We start from the raw sequence: 14,269 nt of genomic DNA on the forward strand, positions 1-14,269 counted from the left end.
ATTGTGGACTACAGGAAAAAGAAGAGGACCGAGCACGCCCCCATTCTCATCGACGGGGGCTGTAGTGGAGCAGGTTGTGAGCTTCAAGTTCCTTGGTGTCCACATCCCCCACAAACTAACATGGTCCAAGCACACCAAGACAGTGGTGAAGAGGGCACGACAAAACCTATTCCCCCTCAGGAGACTGAAAAGATTTGGCATGGGTCCTCAGATCCTCAAAAGGTTCTACAGCTGCACCATCGAGAGTATCCTGACTGGTTGCATCACTGCCTGGCATGGCAACTGCTCGGCCTCCAACCGCAAGGCACTACAGAGGGTGGTGGGTACGGCCCAGTTCATCACTGGGGCCAAGCTTCCTGCCATCCAGGACCTCTGTACCAGGCGATGTCAGAGGAAGGCCCTAACAATTGTCAAAGACTCCAGCCCCCCTAGTCATAGACTGTTCTCTCTGCTACCGCATGGCAAGCGGTACCGGAGCGCCAAGTCTAGGTCCAAGAGGCTTCTAAACAGCTGCTATCCCCAAGCCATAAGACTCCTGAACATCTAATCCAGACTCCTGAACATCTAATCCAGTACCCAGACTATTTGCATTTTTTATTATTATTTAAATTTTGGGGGTATTCTTTCTTAAAACTGCATTGTTGGTTAATGACTTGTAAGTAAGCATTTCACTGTAAGGTCTACACCTGTTGTATTCAGTGCATGTGACAAATAAAATGTGATTTGAAACCCAGGCAGTGCATTCACAAGGTATGCGGATTCCCAGGGGGGATGCCACCATCACACCTGTCACAATGGGAAGCCATAAGCTCAGCCAAGCCAACAAGGCCACTGAGTAGGGGTCCGGGAGAGCTTATGTCGTGACCTGCTTGGAGGAATAGGAACCTGGTGAGGGATAAATGACCCAGTACCCAAACCGGGGCAGACCAGTGTGGGAGAAACAGGCAGACAAAAAAACAGCAACCAGGTAATGGATTTGATTTATTTGTTTTTGTTGTTTTTGTTTTACGCCAACTGCAATATTAGCATTACATTACAAGCAATTCACAACACACACACAGTCTGTGCAGCAAGAGCCACCATACTAATGGATGCACACGGAGTCGTAGTGTAACGCTAACGAAACACAGGTACGACAAACCACGGGCGGAAGATATAGATCAACCGCGCGCAGCGAGTGGAGCACTCAAGAGGAGGGGCTGGCTATGTATTCAGCTGCTCCAGGCTGCAAACAGCCAGTGAGTATACTTCCACGCAAGATATTACACTTAACAGTGACTTGCCAAGTTTAATCCTCAAACCACACGGACGTCCACCGAGAAAATGAAAGAGAACATGTGTCGCGGCCATGGGTCTATATATAGGGGCTGACCCCAGCCGTGACACAGGTGTACGCGGGAGTAAATCTGTAAATCCTCACCTCGGAAGTATCCCTCCGCCACGGAGTGATACCAATATATTGGAGTGATACAATATAGTGAAACATAAACATATTGTTTCAGTTGATAATAAAACATGTTTTGTTTAGATACTTTTTCCTCAACTTGTTTTTATAACTTTCTAGCAAATCAAGCTATCTTATAGAGCAGCTAAAAGCTAGGCCAGAGCTCTCCAATCCTATTCCTGGAGAGCTACCCTTCTGTATATTTTCACTTCAACCTCAGTTGTAACTAACCTGATTCAGTTTATCAACCAGCTAATTATTAGTATCAGGTTCGCTAGATTAGGGTTGGAGTGAAAACCAGGACAATAGCCCTCCAGGAACAGGGTTAGAGAGCCCTGAGCTAGGCTATACTGTAGCTAGTGACCTCCACCTAATAATTATCATCAAAAACAAACGTCATTACCATCACAATAAACTAAAACAGAAGGCAATATTCATAAAGTACAATTGGCTTATCAGCCAATGTGTGTTATCTTTAACATACTATTAAAATAATACTTCATTATTTACAAGTTGCTAACTATCCCATAATATAATATAAATAGTCGAAAACCACTTATTTTCATCTTCTTCTGTGGTTTGTTAACTTCTTATTCTTCGACAGACTCTGGCCGGACTGAAGAAGACTCAGATTTAGAAAAAGTGTGATTATGGTTAATGTGAATGAGGCTTGTCTCAAATAACCAAATATCCACCCATATATATCCACTCTTGGAAACTACAATAGCAAAAAGTATGAAGGTAAATGAATACCTCTCTCAGAGGAGCTACTGTCTGTTTTCCTATGGTTTCCTCTTTCTCTCACCTGCAGAGCAGTCGTCTCCAGCGAAGCCCTCTTGGCAGACACAGAAGCCTTCCCTACAGATGCCCTTCTGACTACAGTTGTTGGCGCAGTAGGCCAAGGAGCAGTCTTCTCCTACGTATCCTGGGCGACACTGGCAGGTTCCGTTGGTGCACAGCCCTTGGTCAGAGCAGTCGTTGAGGCAGCGACCCAGCGTACAGTCCTCTCCAGTGAAGTTCTCCTCACAGATACACTCCCCATCCATGCACAGCCCTCGACCGGAGCAGTCCGCCGGGCAGCGGGGCTCCGAGCAGTTGTCCCCTCCGAAGTCGCGGTCACACATACACTCGCCCTCCATGCACACTCCCTGTCCGGAACAGTCGTCTGGGCAGCGCGGCTCGGAGCAGTTCTTGCCCGTCCAGCCGTCCTCACACACACAGCCACACAGGTCCATTTTGAAGCTGCCGTGGCCACTGCACTGAGGAATGAAGTCCAGGTGACCTAGAGGAAGAAATGAGAACAGAAAACAACATCACTAAATATACTGTATGCTTTACTAATGTCAACATCATCTGTTGTAACAGTGTACGTTTTCAAACAATGTAACAGAGTAACAGTCTAAAAATAAAGCTATGAACACTAAGAAATCCCCAGGCTTTCATATCCTGGTGCTATCTACTCAAACCAAGACGCTCAGTAACTGAATGAAATGAAAGCCTGACAATCCACATTGGCCTCAAATTAGCCTATGACCAGGGTACAGTAGCTCTAATAATACTGTCAAGCTGTACTATTATTCCCCACTTACCCATGGCTGAACTCTCCCCACAGCCACAGTTGCCAGAGCTGCACTGGGCCCTCAGCAGCGACATCTCTCTCTCCAGCATCTCGATGCGGGTGGCCAGCTGCTGCACAATGTTGGCTGCGGGACAGGCACAGGCCTGTTTGGGGATGTTGATGCGGTGGGTGAAGGTGACCTGGCTGTCTGCGTCCACTGTCTGCTCTGTGAACTCCGTGGGGCCCTGCCCACCCCAACTGGACACAGCCTCTCTGGTGGCCTGGCTGGGTGGAGGCACTGCTGAGTCCAGATCCACCGAGCACAGAGACTCTAGGGGCACGTTGATGTTGTACACATGGTTGAAGACCATTGGCTGCTCCTTGTTGGTCTGGTTGTTAGATGGGCTGGTGGGGCCATCTGAAGGGGCCTGTCGTCTGACCCTGATGGTCCGGACCAGCTTCCCCTCCTCACCGGACGGGGATGGAGCAGCCTGGGTCCCCAGAAGGAGTAGAGCCAGGCCCAGCAGCCAGCCTCGTGCAGGGCCCATGGTGAACCACCACGGCGTTATAGCCATGATCCTAGAGATAGGGCTCTCCTGACACCACCGTACTTACCGGCAGACTTCTGATAGGATCTACAGAGGAGAGATAAAAAAAGAAAAACTGTGGTGGGTGGTTGAGTAGGGTTTTGGGATTTGGGGTTTGCCTCTGTTCCAAAAATTGAAAATAGTCTTTGATCTATTGTGAAAGAATAATTGGCTTGGAAAAGAACTGGATGCTTATGGGATGTTTAGAACCCCTAAATATATTTCTGCACACAACACCAAATATTTGATTTTTCCCACAGGAGAGGGATGTTGAAATATTGAGCACATAGAACATGTTGATACAGGGATTCAATAGAGCCATTGCTTTAGTGATTTTTCCTTCTACTGTAATCCTCTCTCTCCAGCGACTGGGCTGAGGACAGGAACAAACCGCAGAATGAATCACATTGAGGGACTGCTTCCCAACTACAAAAGCCCCTGGTCAGAAAGTGATTATCTGCGATGACATTTTTCCATCTCTGTTAGACAGACTAGACAGAGGGCTTTTCTAAAACGATGAAGTATTTTATCAAAGCTCAATCGGCAGAATAAAAGTGAGACTTACACTAAATGACACATGCTCTCTGTTCATGGAGGAAAAATGACTTTTTACCACGACACAAATCAAACTGTGTATAAGGTTGTGTCTCTCAGATGTATCTTTAGGAAGTCAAACACAGCATGCCAAGAAGCCTGCGGAGTCTCAATGCATGAAGCCTTTTTCAAAAGAATGTATCTGATATTGAAAATCAGCTTCTTTTTTTTTTACCGAAAAGCCCACTTGTGAAAGGGAAGTCAACCTTTCAAATTATTCTCTTGTTTTTTATCACAAAGCAGGGCAATTCCCCTAGACTCCATATTTTAAACCAACCACAAGCATGAGGTTTGCAGTTCATGTCATTACTGCTAATCTTTAAAGGTTACTTATGAGCACAGCACCCTCAAGGTGAGAGCATACAACCAACTTGGTGCATGTGTGCTAAACTGATACAGTCATTATAAAACTGAAGACGAGACAGTGTATAAGTCACTCCAGGGATTTGAGAGGTGGGAGATATGTTCAATTATAAATATACCACGGCTAAGGGCTGCATCCAGGCACTCCGCGTTGAGTTGTGCAAGCTGAACAGTCCTTAGCCGTGGTATATTGGCCATATACCACACCCCCTCGTGCCTTATTGCTTAAATAAACTGTGTGATATACTGTAACATATTAGGTTCAGCTGCTATATCTTCATATACGACTTTGGCCTTGGGAACAGGTACATTTTTAAACCCTCCCCACGCCCGTAGAGAATGGGAAATGTCCTCATGCGAAAAACTCAAGCCATTTAACCAGCGAATCCACCAAATAATTGAGAACCAGAAAGATGAGAAAGAGATCAAATTATTTTCATACCCATTAACTAGTGCAGGGTCCCTTTGATTAAAGTGAAAACGTGGTACATGCAGTTCTATAGTCAAATTGACATGTTCAGTAAAAGGCCCTGAATGTCTCTCTGACTCACGCTCAGTCACACAGACGGGGACTTGTATAACGGTCTTGCTCCTCTATGCCACAGCAACTGAGATACACCTTTTTGGTTATTAATTGTATACTGCACTGTTGAAACATAAGCATTTCGCTGCACCTGCTCTAACATCTGAAAATCTGTGTACGTGACAATAAACTTTAATTGATTTGATGCCCTCATTGCCCTGCTCTCCAGCTCAGGCATCATATGGGCTGAATTTATGAAAGTTCTATAGAGAGAGACTATAGGGAGTCATAGGAAGTTTAGCATTTGCAGTGGTCAAACAGCGTTTGGAGACAATTGGGTTTCATCAAGGCCTGTTGTCAGGCCTCAATTAGGATGCCTCTAAATTAGAAGTGACAAAGAGGAGGATGAGGATCAACACCAACGACTATCTCAATGTATTCTTCAGGAGCAAGGTGTTTTATCACACATTTCCGCCCTGGATGCACTTACTGGTCATCCTCCTGACTTGACCGTAATGAGAACTGACAGCGTGGCGGCTCACAATCCTCCGGCCGCCGGGCTGCCTACTGCTGAATGGGTGAAAGTGAAGAGGCACTGTGGGAGCTGGGAGCACGTTGACAAGTCAGGAAATTAGTTTGGCACTACTATGGCATGTTGCCATTTTAGGCTATACCCTGTAATGACTAGTAGTGTGAAAGTGAGTAGAGTACCTGCTAAGGTAGATGACCAGAGAACAATAGTGTCAGTTTTCCTGAAAGTGGTCATTTTCTCGGGAAATTGAATGTGAATTGGTTCTCCCAGCTGACCCCCCGCTAGCTGGAATGATTTTTTTTTAACTGTCACGGTTTCGGCCGAGGCTGCCTCTCCTCCTTGTTCGGGCAGGCTTCGGCGCTCGTCGTCTCCGGAATTCTAGCTGCCACCGATAGATGTTTCATGTTCGTTTGCTTTTGTCTGTTTGTGTCACACCTGTTTCTGTTTTACGTAATTAGTGTCCTATAAGTTTCTCGTTGTGTTTGTCATGTGTTGTGTATGATTGTTTTTCGTCAGTGTTGTGTTTGCTCGGTTGAGCATAGTTTCTCCACTGCGCTGGAGCATAGTTGCACTTGTTCGTGCACCACTTCGTTTGTCGCACCTGTTTGTGCGCATTTGCCTTTTCGCCTTGTGCGTAGTTTAGCTGTTTGGGCTTAGTTGTCCTGTTGCCTGTGTTGGGCCAGAAATACAGCATTTGGAACTTACAGTCGGCGTCCTGCATTTGATTTCCTACACTACACCTACACACGCCCTGACATTAACACTGAGGCATAAAGCAATTCTGTTCAAAGTTTATGATCATGAACCCTATAAAACTGGCTGCCAGAAACAATATAAAATATACAAACTGTACTTTACATAATACACATTTGGGTACACACTCTGACAACACACTCTGACTGGACACTCTGTAAGCACCGGCAGCTTTGGGATGCCATTGACAAGCATTACACAGAAATCAATAAGTGACCTGAGCAGGCAGATAATTCACCAAAAGAAAGCCATTTTAATTTCCCTGTGCACCCAAAAGCATGCTTAAAAGCGTGTTTTAAAAAGAGTTGTAAAGCCTTGATCTTAGCCAGATACATATTTTCTTTCAGAGACCAGTCATAAGCTGAATATCCCTTTCATCCAAAGCTTTCTTTTTATGGCTCAGGCTGGAGATGATACAAGAGAAGAGTTGAAATATGCATACTCCAATTATGCACAGAATCAGGTTTTGTCTTAATGATGTAGAGAGAGAGGTTTAAAAAGAGAACTTTTCTCACAAAGTGTCATTGAAGGCAGTGAAGAGGGATGACTCGAGAGAGCTCCACTCCTCACCACATATCACAGAGGAACAAAAGCAGAGTATCAGCACAGGCAATAATGAAACACACAAATCTTGTCACGCATTTTAAGCAGCCATTCCAATAACAAATATACTGAGCCTTCCCTATATCCTGACCATCTGCTTTCACCTTGAACATAACATTACCATCAAGCAGGACCATGCAATAACTCCTGTCTGTTGACGGCCAATAGCACTTTTCAGTCTCACAGAGAACAGGTACCAGGCTGCCTGGGGCTTGATTGAAATGTCAGGACAAGGAGCATGTATGTCAAAAGCTCATTTGGAATAAATAGCATGTCTGGATGTTTGAAAAATATAATTGTGTGCTGAGCCTGTGGTCTAGCCGTAACGCTCCCGGCCAGTCACACATACTGACCCCCACCGGAGACCGGGGTTCAATCGCTGTGTCCACCCTTCCTACTGTTCTCCAACTTGACTGGCTTCCGCATCTTTTTCCAACTGTCTAAATATATATCTATTTTTAAATATAAGTAACAAAAAAATATATATAATTATGTTACAGTTGTCTTATACCTGTGTAGTAATGGTGAAATTACACAAGTAACACCATTGTTCTGTTGTAGGTTAGTGGTAGGTTGTTGTAGGTTGGTACAACTGTTGTATGTTGTCAAATGTATGCAAACTTATGTTTATGATGGGTATATTATGCCAATGGAAAACTTACCTCAAGAGTGTCTGATCTGATCAACAGTAATTATAATCATTGTGTTTTATGTGAAATTGCCCGATGATCCTGACTCTGAGTGTATTTACTGTCTAATGAGCTCATAAATGAAGGAAATACCGTAGGGAAGTATACAAATACAACGTACAGTAAGATGCTAAAAGCTACACGGTGTTACCGCTAGAGTAGGTCAAGAAATACATGAACCTTTCCCCTAACATAACACACAATCCTATTTGTCTGCTGAGCATTAAATCTTGAGATGCCTAAATCATACTGTAATAAGGAGATAGCAGAGATGCTGCAATTGCAACCTTTCACAGTGTGCAATGAGTGACATTCTGAATTACCTACAGTAAGGTTTTATATTAGACAAAAAGGCACAAAGATCGATTGCTCAGATTCTAAAGGATATGAAGGCTAGGATACACCACAAAACCAGGACCAGAAAATGGTTAGAAAGAAATCATGTTACTAGGCTAACTCTTGTTGTTTTATATGTACTTCTAATCAACTTCAAAACAAGAGAAAAAAAAATTGAATTTCATCTGATGGGAATATACTTTTGTAAAATGTGACTATTCAACACTTTGCTCTCATTTCGATATGCTTTCATTTCTCATTCAGCTGCCATTACACTGAGAGGTTCTTAAAGAGGTGTTACACAAGCTATTACACCACATTCTGCAATATATATGTGAGCGGCATTGATGTTTCCTCCCTCCCTGGTGCCGTGCTAGATCACAGTGTCCCCCGGCACCCTCAGGGAATAGCATCCGACGCTCTGCATATCTTTATAAACTCAGCTTATCTGAGTGGGACAGAGGCCTAAAGCCTTTTGACTTCTCCTCCCTACTCCTCCCTTCTCTTCCAAGTACTGACCATTGTGAGATGTTTTAAAATCCACGTGTGTATATCTTTCCCCTTGAGGACTTTCTGGCTACAAAAATAAGTCAGCCTTGGAGTCCTAATGGCTGCCTGGATCCTTCCTACTGTACTAGGGGTATGAAGTGTCAGTATCACTTCATACCCAGTGTCCTGTGTCATAATGGAACATGTGGGGGGCAAAGCACCAGAGCGATTCTGCGATGCTGCTACAGATGTAGGATCTTAATTTGATCAGTCTTTTGTTGCTGAGAATTTTCCTGTACCACAGGAAACGCAGATGAGCGTCATGATTTACATAAATTCACTGAAAACCTGCACTAACACACGGTTATATTAACAGTATTGCACTTTTCATGTAGCCTAATATTGGCCAGCTAATAGCCTAACCACCAATCAAGCAACATTATGTTGCTAAATAATTATTTTGCTGCGACAATACTGGTCGAATTCAGATCGATCCTACACCTGTTCCTTTCCCCCCTGGTTCTGTTCAACTCTATCTTTCTCTTGAGATCTCTCTAACTGTCCTCCTTTATTTCACACAGTATACAGTATCTGTCCAGACCAGAGCTGCTGAATAAAGATATGTCTGCGTGTATGGTGCTGAATCCCTAATGGACCTGGGTTGCTACAGAGCTCTGCCAGGCTCTGGCTAGCCACAGACAGACCCAGGCCCTGGGAAGTGAATCTGTAACCCCTATTTGCACAGGTTAATGTGCAAACACCCAACATGTTCACTATACCAATAGCCAGCCTCCACGGGCACTCTGCCCCTCGCTACCTTGTAAATCTCCATCTAGCAACATTACGATTCTACACTGAGTTTACAAAACATTCCATGTCATAGACTGACCAGGTTAATCCAGGTGAAAGCTATGATCCCTCGTTGACGTCACTTGTTAAAGCCACTTCAATTGGTGCGGATGAAGGGGAGGAGACAGGTTAAAAAATGATTTTTAAGCCTTGAGACAATTGAGACATGGATTGTGTATGTGTGCCATTCAGAGGTTGAATAGGCAAGACTAAATATTTAAGTGCCTTTGAACAGGGTATGGTAGTAGGTGCCAGGCACATCGGTTTGAGTCAAGAATTGCAACGCTGCTGGGTTTTTCCACGCTCAACAGTTTTCCGTGTGTATCAAGAATGGTCCACCACCCAAAGGACATCCAGTCAACTTGACACAACTGTGGGAAGCATTGGAGTCAATATAGGTCAGCATCCCTGTGGAACACTTTGGACACCTTGTAGAGTCCATGCCCCAACGAATTGAGGCTGTTTCCAGGGCTCAGTGTATTCTCATTACTCTAGCTGCACTTGGCAAATTGCCTTGTCTTTCAGGATCATTGGCCACTGTTCATTTTCAGCACCTGCAACCTATAGGGGTTGAAGGTGTCTTCTTCTCCTTACTCCTTAGGCCTTTTTTGCATAAGGATGCGTACTAATACTACTCACATTGTTAAAAAAAATAAGTATAGCTTAACAAATAATATTTTGAAAAGTTTTCTGTCTGCAAATAACGGAAATGCAATATTTCCAAATGAAGTAAGGACCTTAACAGTCCTCAGTAGCTTCAATAACGCAGAGTGAACCAAAAAAATATAATTTTGGCTTAAATGCTATAAAAAATGCTATCTACAGAAATTTTACCTAGTGCTTAGATAAAAGGTAGACAAGATAAAGATTAATAATATAATGCTGAGCTGCAATCATTGTTCCCATCTATCTGAGGAGAGCCTGTGGGATCAGCTGCTGCAGCAGATACAGAGGGCTCAGGGGGCACACCATGAATAATGACCAACCAAATGGTTCCCTGTTTAATGGAGGGACAGTAAAGCAGAACACAGGCAGTGTCTCAACTGGCACCCTATTCCCTATATAGTGCATTACTTTTAAACAGGACCCATAGGGCTCTGTGGTCAAAAGTAGTACACTATATAGGGAATAGGGTGCCATTTAGGACAGAACCACAGTGCATTTAAATGAGGGCTCACTGAGTTCATGCCGCTATGATTCAGGATGAATTGAATTTCAGATTTGTCCCACCAGAACAAGGCTGGTCAGAGGCTGCAGGCATACTGGGGCTGGGCACCATGGTGACGGCTTTTAGATTAACTACTTATTCTATTGTGATCTATTGTTTCAGAGCCATATATTTAGGATATGTCTAAATATGTGGCTATGTATTGTTTTCTATTTATGCTAATTTTGTTGTGATGGAAATTAGTTTTGTCCAAGTCTAAGATAACATATTTACAGTATGTGGAAATATGGATGCAAAAAGATTCGATGTGTTATCTACAGGGTGTCTTTCGAGATGCATGTTACGTAACTCAAAGAATTCTGTCCCTTGGGTCCTGCAGCAGTGTGCTGCTGGGACTTAACCAGGTAAGTGTAGTTGTCATTAAAGTATTTGATAAGGGAATCCCCATTTAATATATGTAAAGCCAATGACTGCCAATGAGTCAGAGATGATGGCATTCCAATGAACACATGTTTTTGTAACTCCTCTATCTTTGTAAACCTGACAGTGAATCCCACTTATGCAAAACATCAAATAATCTGTCAGTGCTGTGGCTTGACAACCACTAATATCCTCCTCCTCCCTCTTAGGCTACACCACTGTTCTGATCCAACCCAACCAGGCTTTTGAAACAGCCCGGTCTCCATAACCCCCTCTCCAAAGTCATTTTTTTCTTTCATCTCCCTCTTTCAGAAGAGGCTGTTTCCTGTGGGCCAGAACTGACTGTTATTGTCCTACCTTTCATGAAAATATAAGAAATGTTTTCTCTCTGCTTTTGAGCCACGAGAAAGAGTCAGGGATTAAGGTAGCTTGAAATGAGGGCGCAACACAACACAACAACATGATACCAACATGATCGTGTCAGAGACATGATCAAATAACTACCGGAATCAAGACAGGATAGATGTGTTTTGTTGTTGGTGCCTGTTTGAGTTAGATGCCAAACCAGAGGAACTCATAAATAATTTTACCTGGTTAGGATTTCATTCAATCATCAAAAATAGGTTTCTATACACATCACAGTGATACAGTGATTTTGCTTGGAAGGTGTAACATGTTACTTAATGGAATGATATGAATAAAATGCAAAATAACCATTTTTATATGAGGTTTTACGAAACTAAGGGAAGGTCTAAGGATGATATCAAAGTACAAACCTCCTGTATGCATCCTTCAGTAATGTTTAAGCCTCTTATCTTCCACTCTTGTAAATGGAAATCTGTCTGTGAGAACTATTCAGAATCACCATGTGAAGATCAACTGAAAGTAAGTCACATGTCAACTCAGATACGGGTAAAAATAACACAGTGCAAGGAAAAGGGAAAAAAGGCTGTCTATATGCTCTGAGACAGGTTGGACATTGAGTCGACTGTCATAAATATCAAACACTTCCTGATGGGATGCAACAATGGTCAGAGGAGCATACGCATACCGATAGGATGCATGGGGAGGGAGTAGCTCCGGTTTGTACCATCAAAACTATGATTATATGTAGAAGCCAGACAACATAGTTTAAATAAAGCCTTTAACGTCGATAGATCAATATATCACCAAGTAACCGGGAGAGAGTGAGCAGTCAGTTATATACAACAGCGAACCAATCTGTGAATAAACCCAACAAGCCATGGCTACTCTTAGAGAAAAAGACAAAGAACAACTTGGAGAAGCAAATGAGAGCAGCAAACAACTGAAGGATATCCAGGAAAATATAGTTCAAATGCTCTCAATGCTCACCAAAACAAACTGTCACAATCTCTTTTTAAAAAAGTAACATTTGCTCAAAAGGAAAGTAGAGTCTATCGTGTCAGATATGCATGCAGACATGTGGAGGAAAAAGACAACAAAACTGGCCTTCTGGAAACAAAGGTGCAAACTTTAGAAGATGAACTGGACCAGCTAGAAAACAGAACGAGACAAAATAACATGAGAATTTAGTCCTTACCGGAAGACGAGGAAAAGGGAGACCTTTCCAGCTTCGTGATCAAACTGATACCAGAGAAGCTTAGTGTGGATGTATCACCAAAGGATCTGGAGGGATGCCATAGGATCGGCATGAAACAGAAGAACTCTAAATACCCTCGCGTGGTAATCATTAAGCTGTGGAACTATCAGACCAAAGTCAAGATTCTGAAGGCACAGGGGGGAAAGGAAATCAAAATCCATGGCCAGTCCATTTGATTAGTCCAGGACCTGTCTGCTAAGCTGAGGGAAAAACGCAAGCAATTCATTCTGATCAGACAGTCACCGGAGGAAAAAGGAATCAAGTCTCAACTCTGATTCCCGGCAGTGCTGTGGGTATGGAAGGGAACACAGAGAATGGAGTTCACAAGCACCGATGAAGCCCTGAACAGGCTGCAGGAAACCTTTCCAGTTGAAAGAAAGCTCAATGCCCTGAGGAGAGGCAGAAAAAATAGATAAGTACACTAGGCTACATACTGTGATGCCCAAGCCCAGCTTATCGTAAATTGAGACAACATTCTTCCCTCTCACCCCAAGCAACTGTTATTCTCTAGGAAGTAACGATAGAATTAGTCAATGCCAATGAGATACATGTACGCTGAAAAGACAATATAAAAGAGGAAATACAGCATATAAGTCAATAATTGTTAATAATTATTATATGGATGTGTTTATGTTGGCAAGAAGGTGTATTTGTGGGTATGTGTCTGTGCATATGAATGGGAGAGTGAACAACGTGAATATTAATATGTATAGGAGGGCGGGAGAGAATGGGTGTGTGGAAACATAGGGTATATGTTGTGTGTGAATGAAGGAGAATGGATGAGTAAGTGGGGTGTAAATCTGTCTGAGAAGAAGGGAGGGGGGGAAAGATGGAGTTTGGGATAAACTTGGCCTGGGTGGGTAAAGAAGGGCAAGGATGGGAGGTAGTGATAAGCTTGGCTTGGGGGTGCAAGGATGGGACAAGCTTGGTTTGGGTGGGCAAGGGTGAGTAAAGATGGGAGGTGGGGATAAGCTTGGCTTGGATGGGGTAAAGGGGGGAGAACTGGGAGGGGTGGTGGAGAGTGATAGATTTGGTTTGGGAGATAGAAGGAAGGACTTTATTATTATTATATTTTTTTATGACTTGTGAAATGAATAAGAGTTCTGGAAAGATTAGGAAAGGATGTTGAATCATTATAATTCATTGTATGTCATTACAACTAAGATTTAATGGTGGTTATTGGTGAGAACGGAGATGGGGCTATATCGGGGGGATTGGGATGGGGTGACGGGGAGGGCATCAAACACTTCTCTGAGGTGTGCGTGGGGCCTCCACTCATCCCATTTCAGTCTCTTGGAGGACCCACTCACCCCAAGTAGACCCTCACCAGCCACTATACTATACTTTACTTTATAAGGTAATACAAAGTAACCACAGTACTTAAGTGGCAGTCATTCTTCAAATGTATGTACAATGTATGTACAATGTATCCACAGTATTTTTTTGTACATTAGGAGAGGAGTCTCCCGAGTGGCGCAGCGGTCTAAGGCACTGCATCGCAGTGCTAGCTGTGCCACTAGAGGTCCTGGTTCGAATCCAGGCTCTGTCGTAGCCGGCCGTGACCGGGAGACCAATGGGGCGGCGCACAATTGGCCCAGCGTCGTCTAGGGTAGGGGAGGGAATGGCCGGCAGGGATGTAGCTCAGTTGTTAGAGCATGGTGTTTGCAACGCCAGGGTTGTGGGTTCGATTCCCACGGGGTATGAAAAATTTAAAAAATAAAATAATGTAAGTCGCTCTGG

General features: G+C 43.6%; 1 protein-coding gene across 1 annotated transcript in view; it reads right to left on the minus strand.

Annotated features, from left to right (window-relative positions):
* LOC121580913 (tenascin-R-like) overlaps positions 1-14,269 on the minus strand; it is a 184,663-nt gene that overhangs the window by 70,029 nt on the left and 100,365 nt on the right. The window contains exons 3-4 of the mRNA XM_041896100.1: positions 3,034-3,637; positions 2,250-2,726 (exon numbers count right to left, since the gene is read on the minus strand). Of these exons, the coding sequence (XP_041752034.1) occupies positions 2,250-2,726; positions 3,034-3,577 (1,021 nt within the window). The 5' untranslated portion in view covers positions 3,578-3,637. The remainder of the gene's footprint in view (positions 1-2,249; positions 2,727-3,033; positions 3,638-14,269) is intronic.

The sequence above is a fragment of the Coregonus clupeaformis genome, chromosome 14 (assembly GCF_020615455.1).
Source record: "Coregonus clupeaformis isolate EN_2021a chromosome 14, ASM2061545v1, whole genome shotgun sequence".
Classification (NCBI taxonomy): domain Eukaryota; kingdom Metazoa; phylum Chordata; class Actinopteri; order Salmoniformes; family Salmonidae; genus Coregonus; species Coregonus clupeaformis.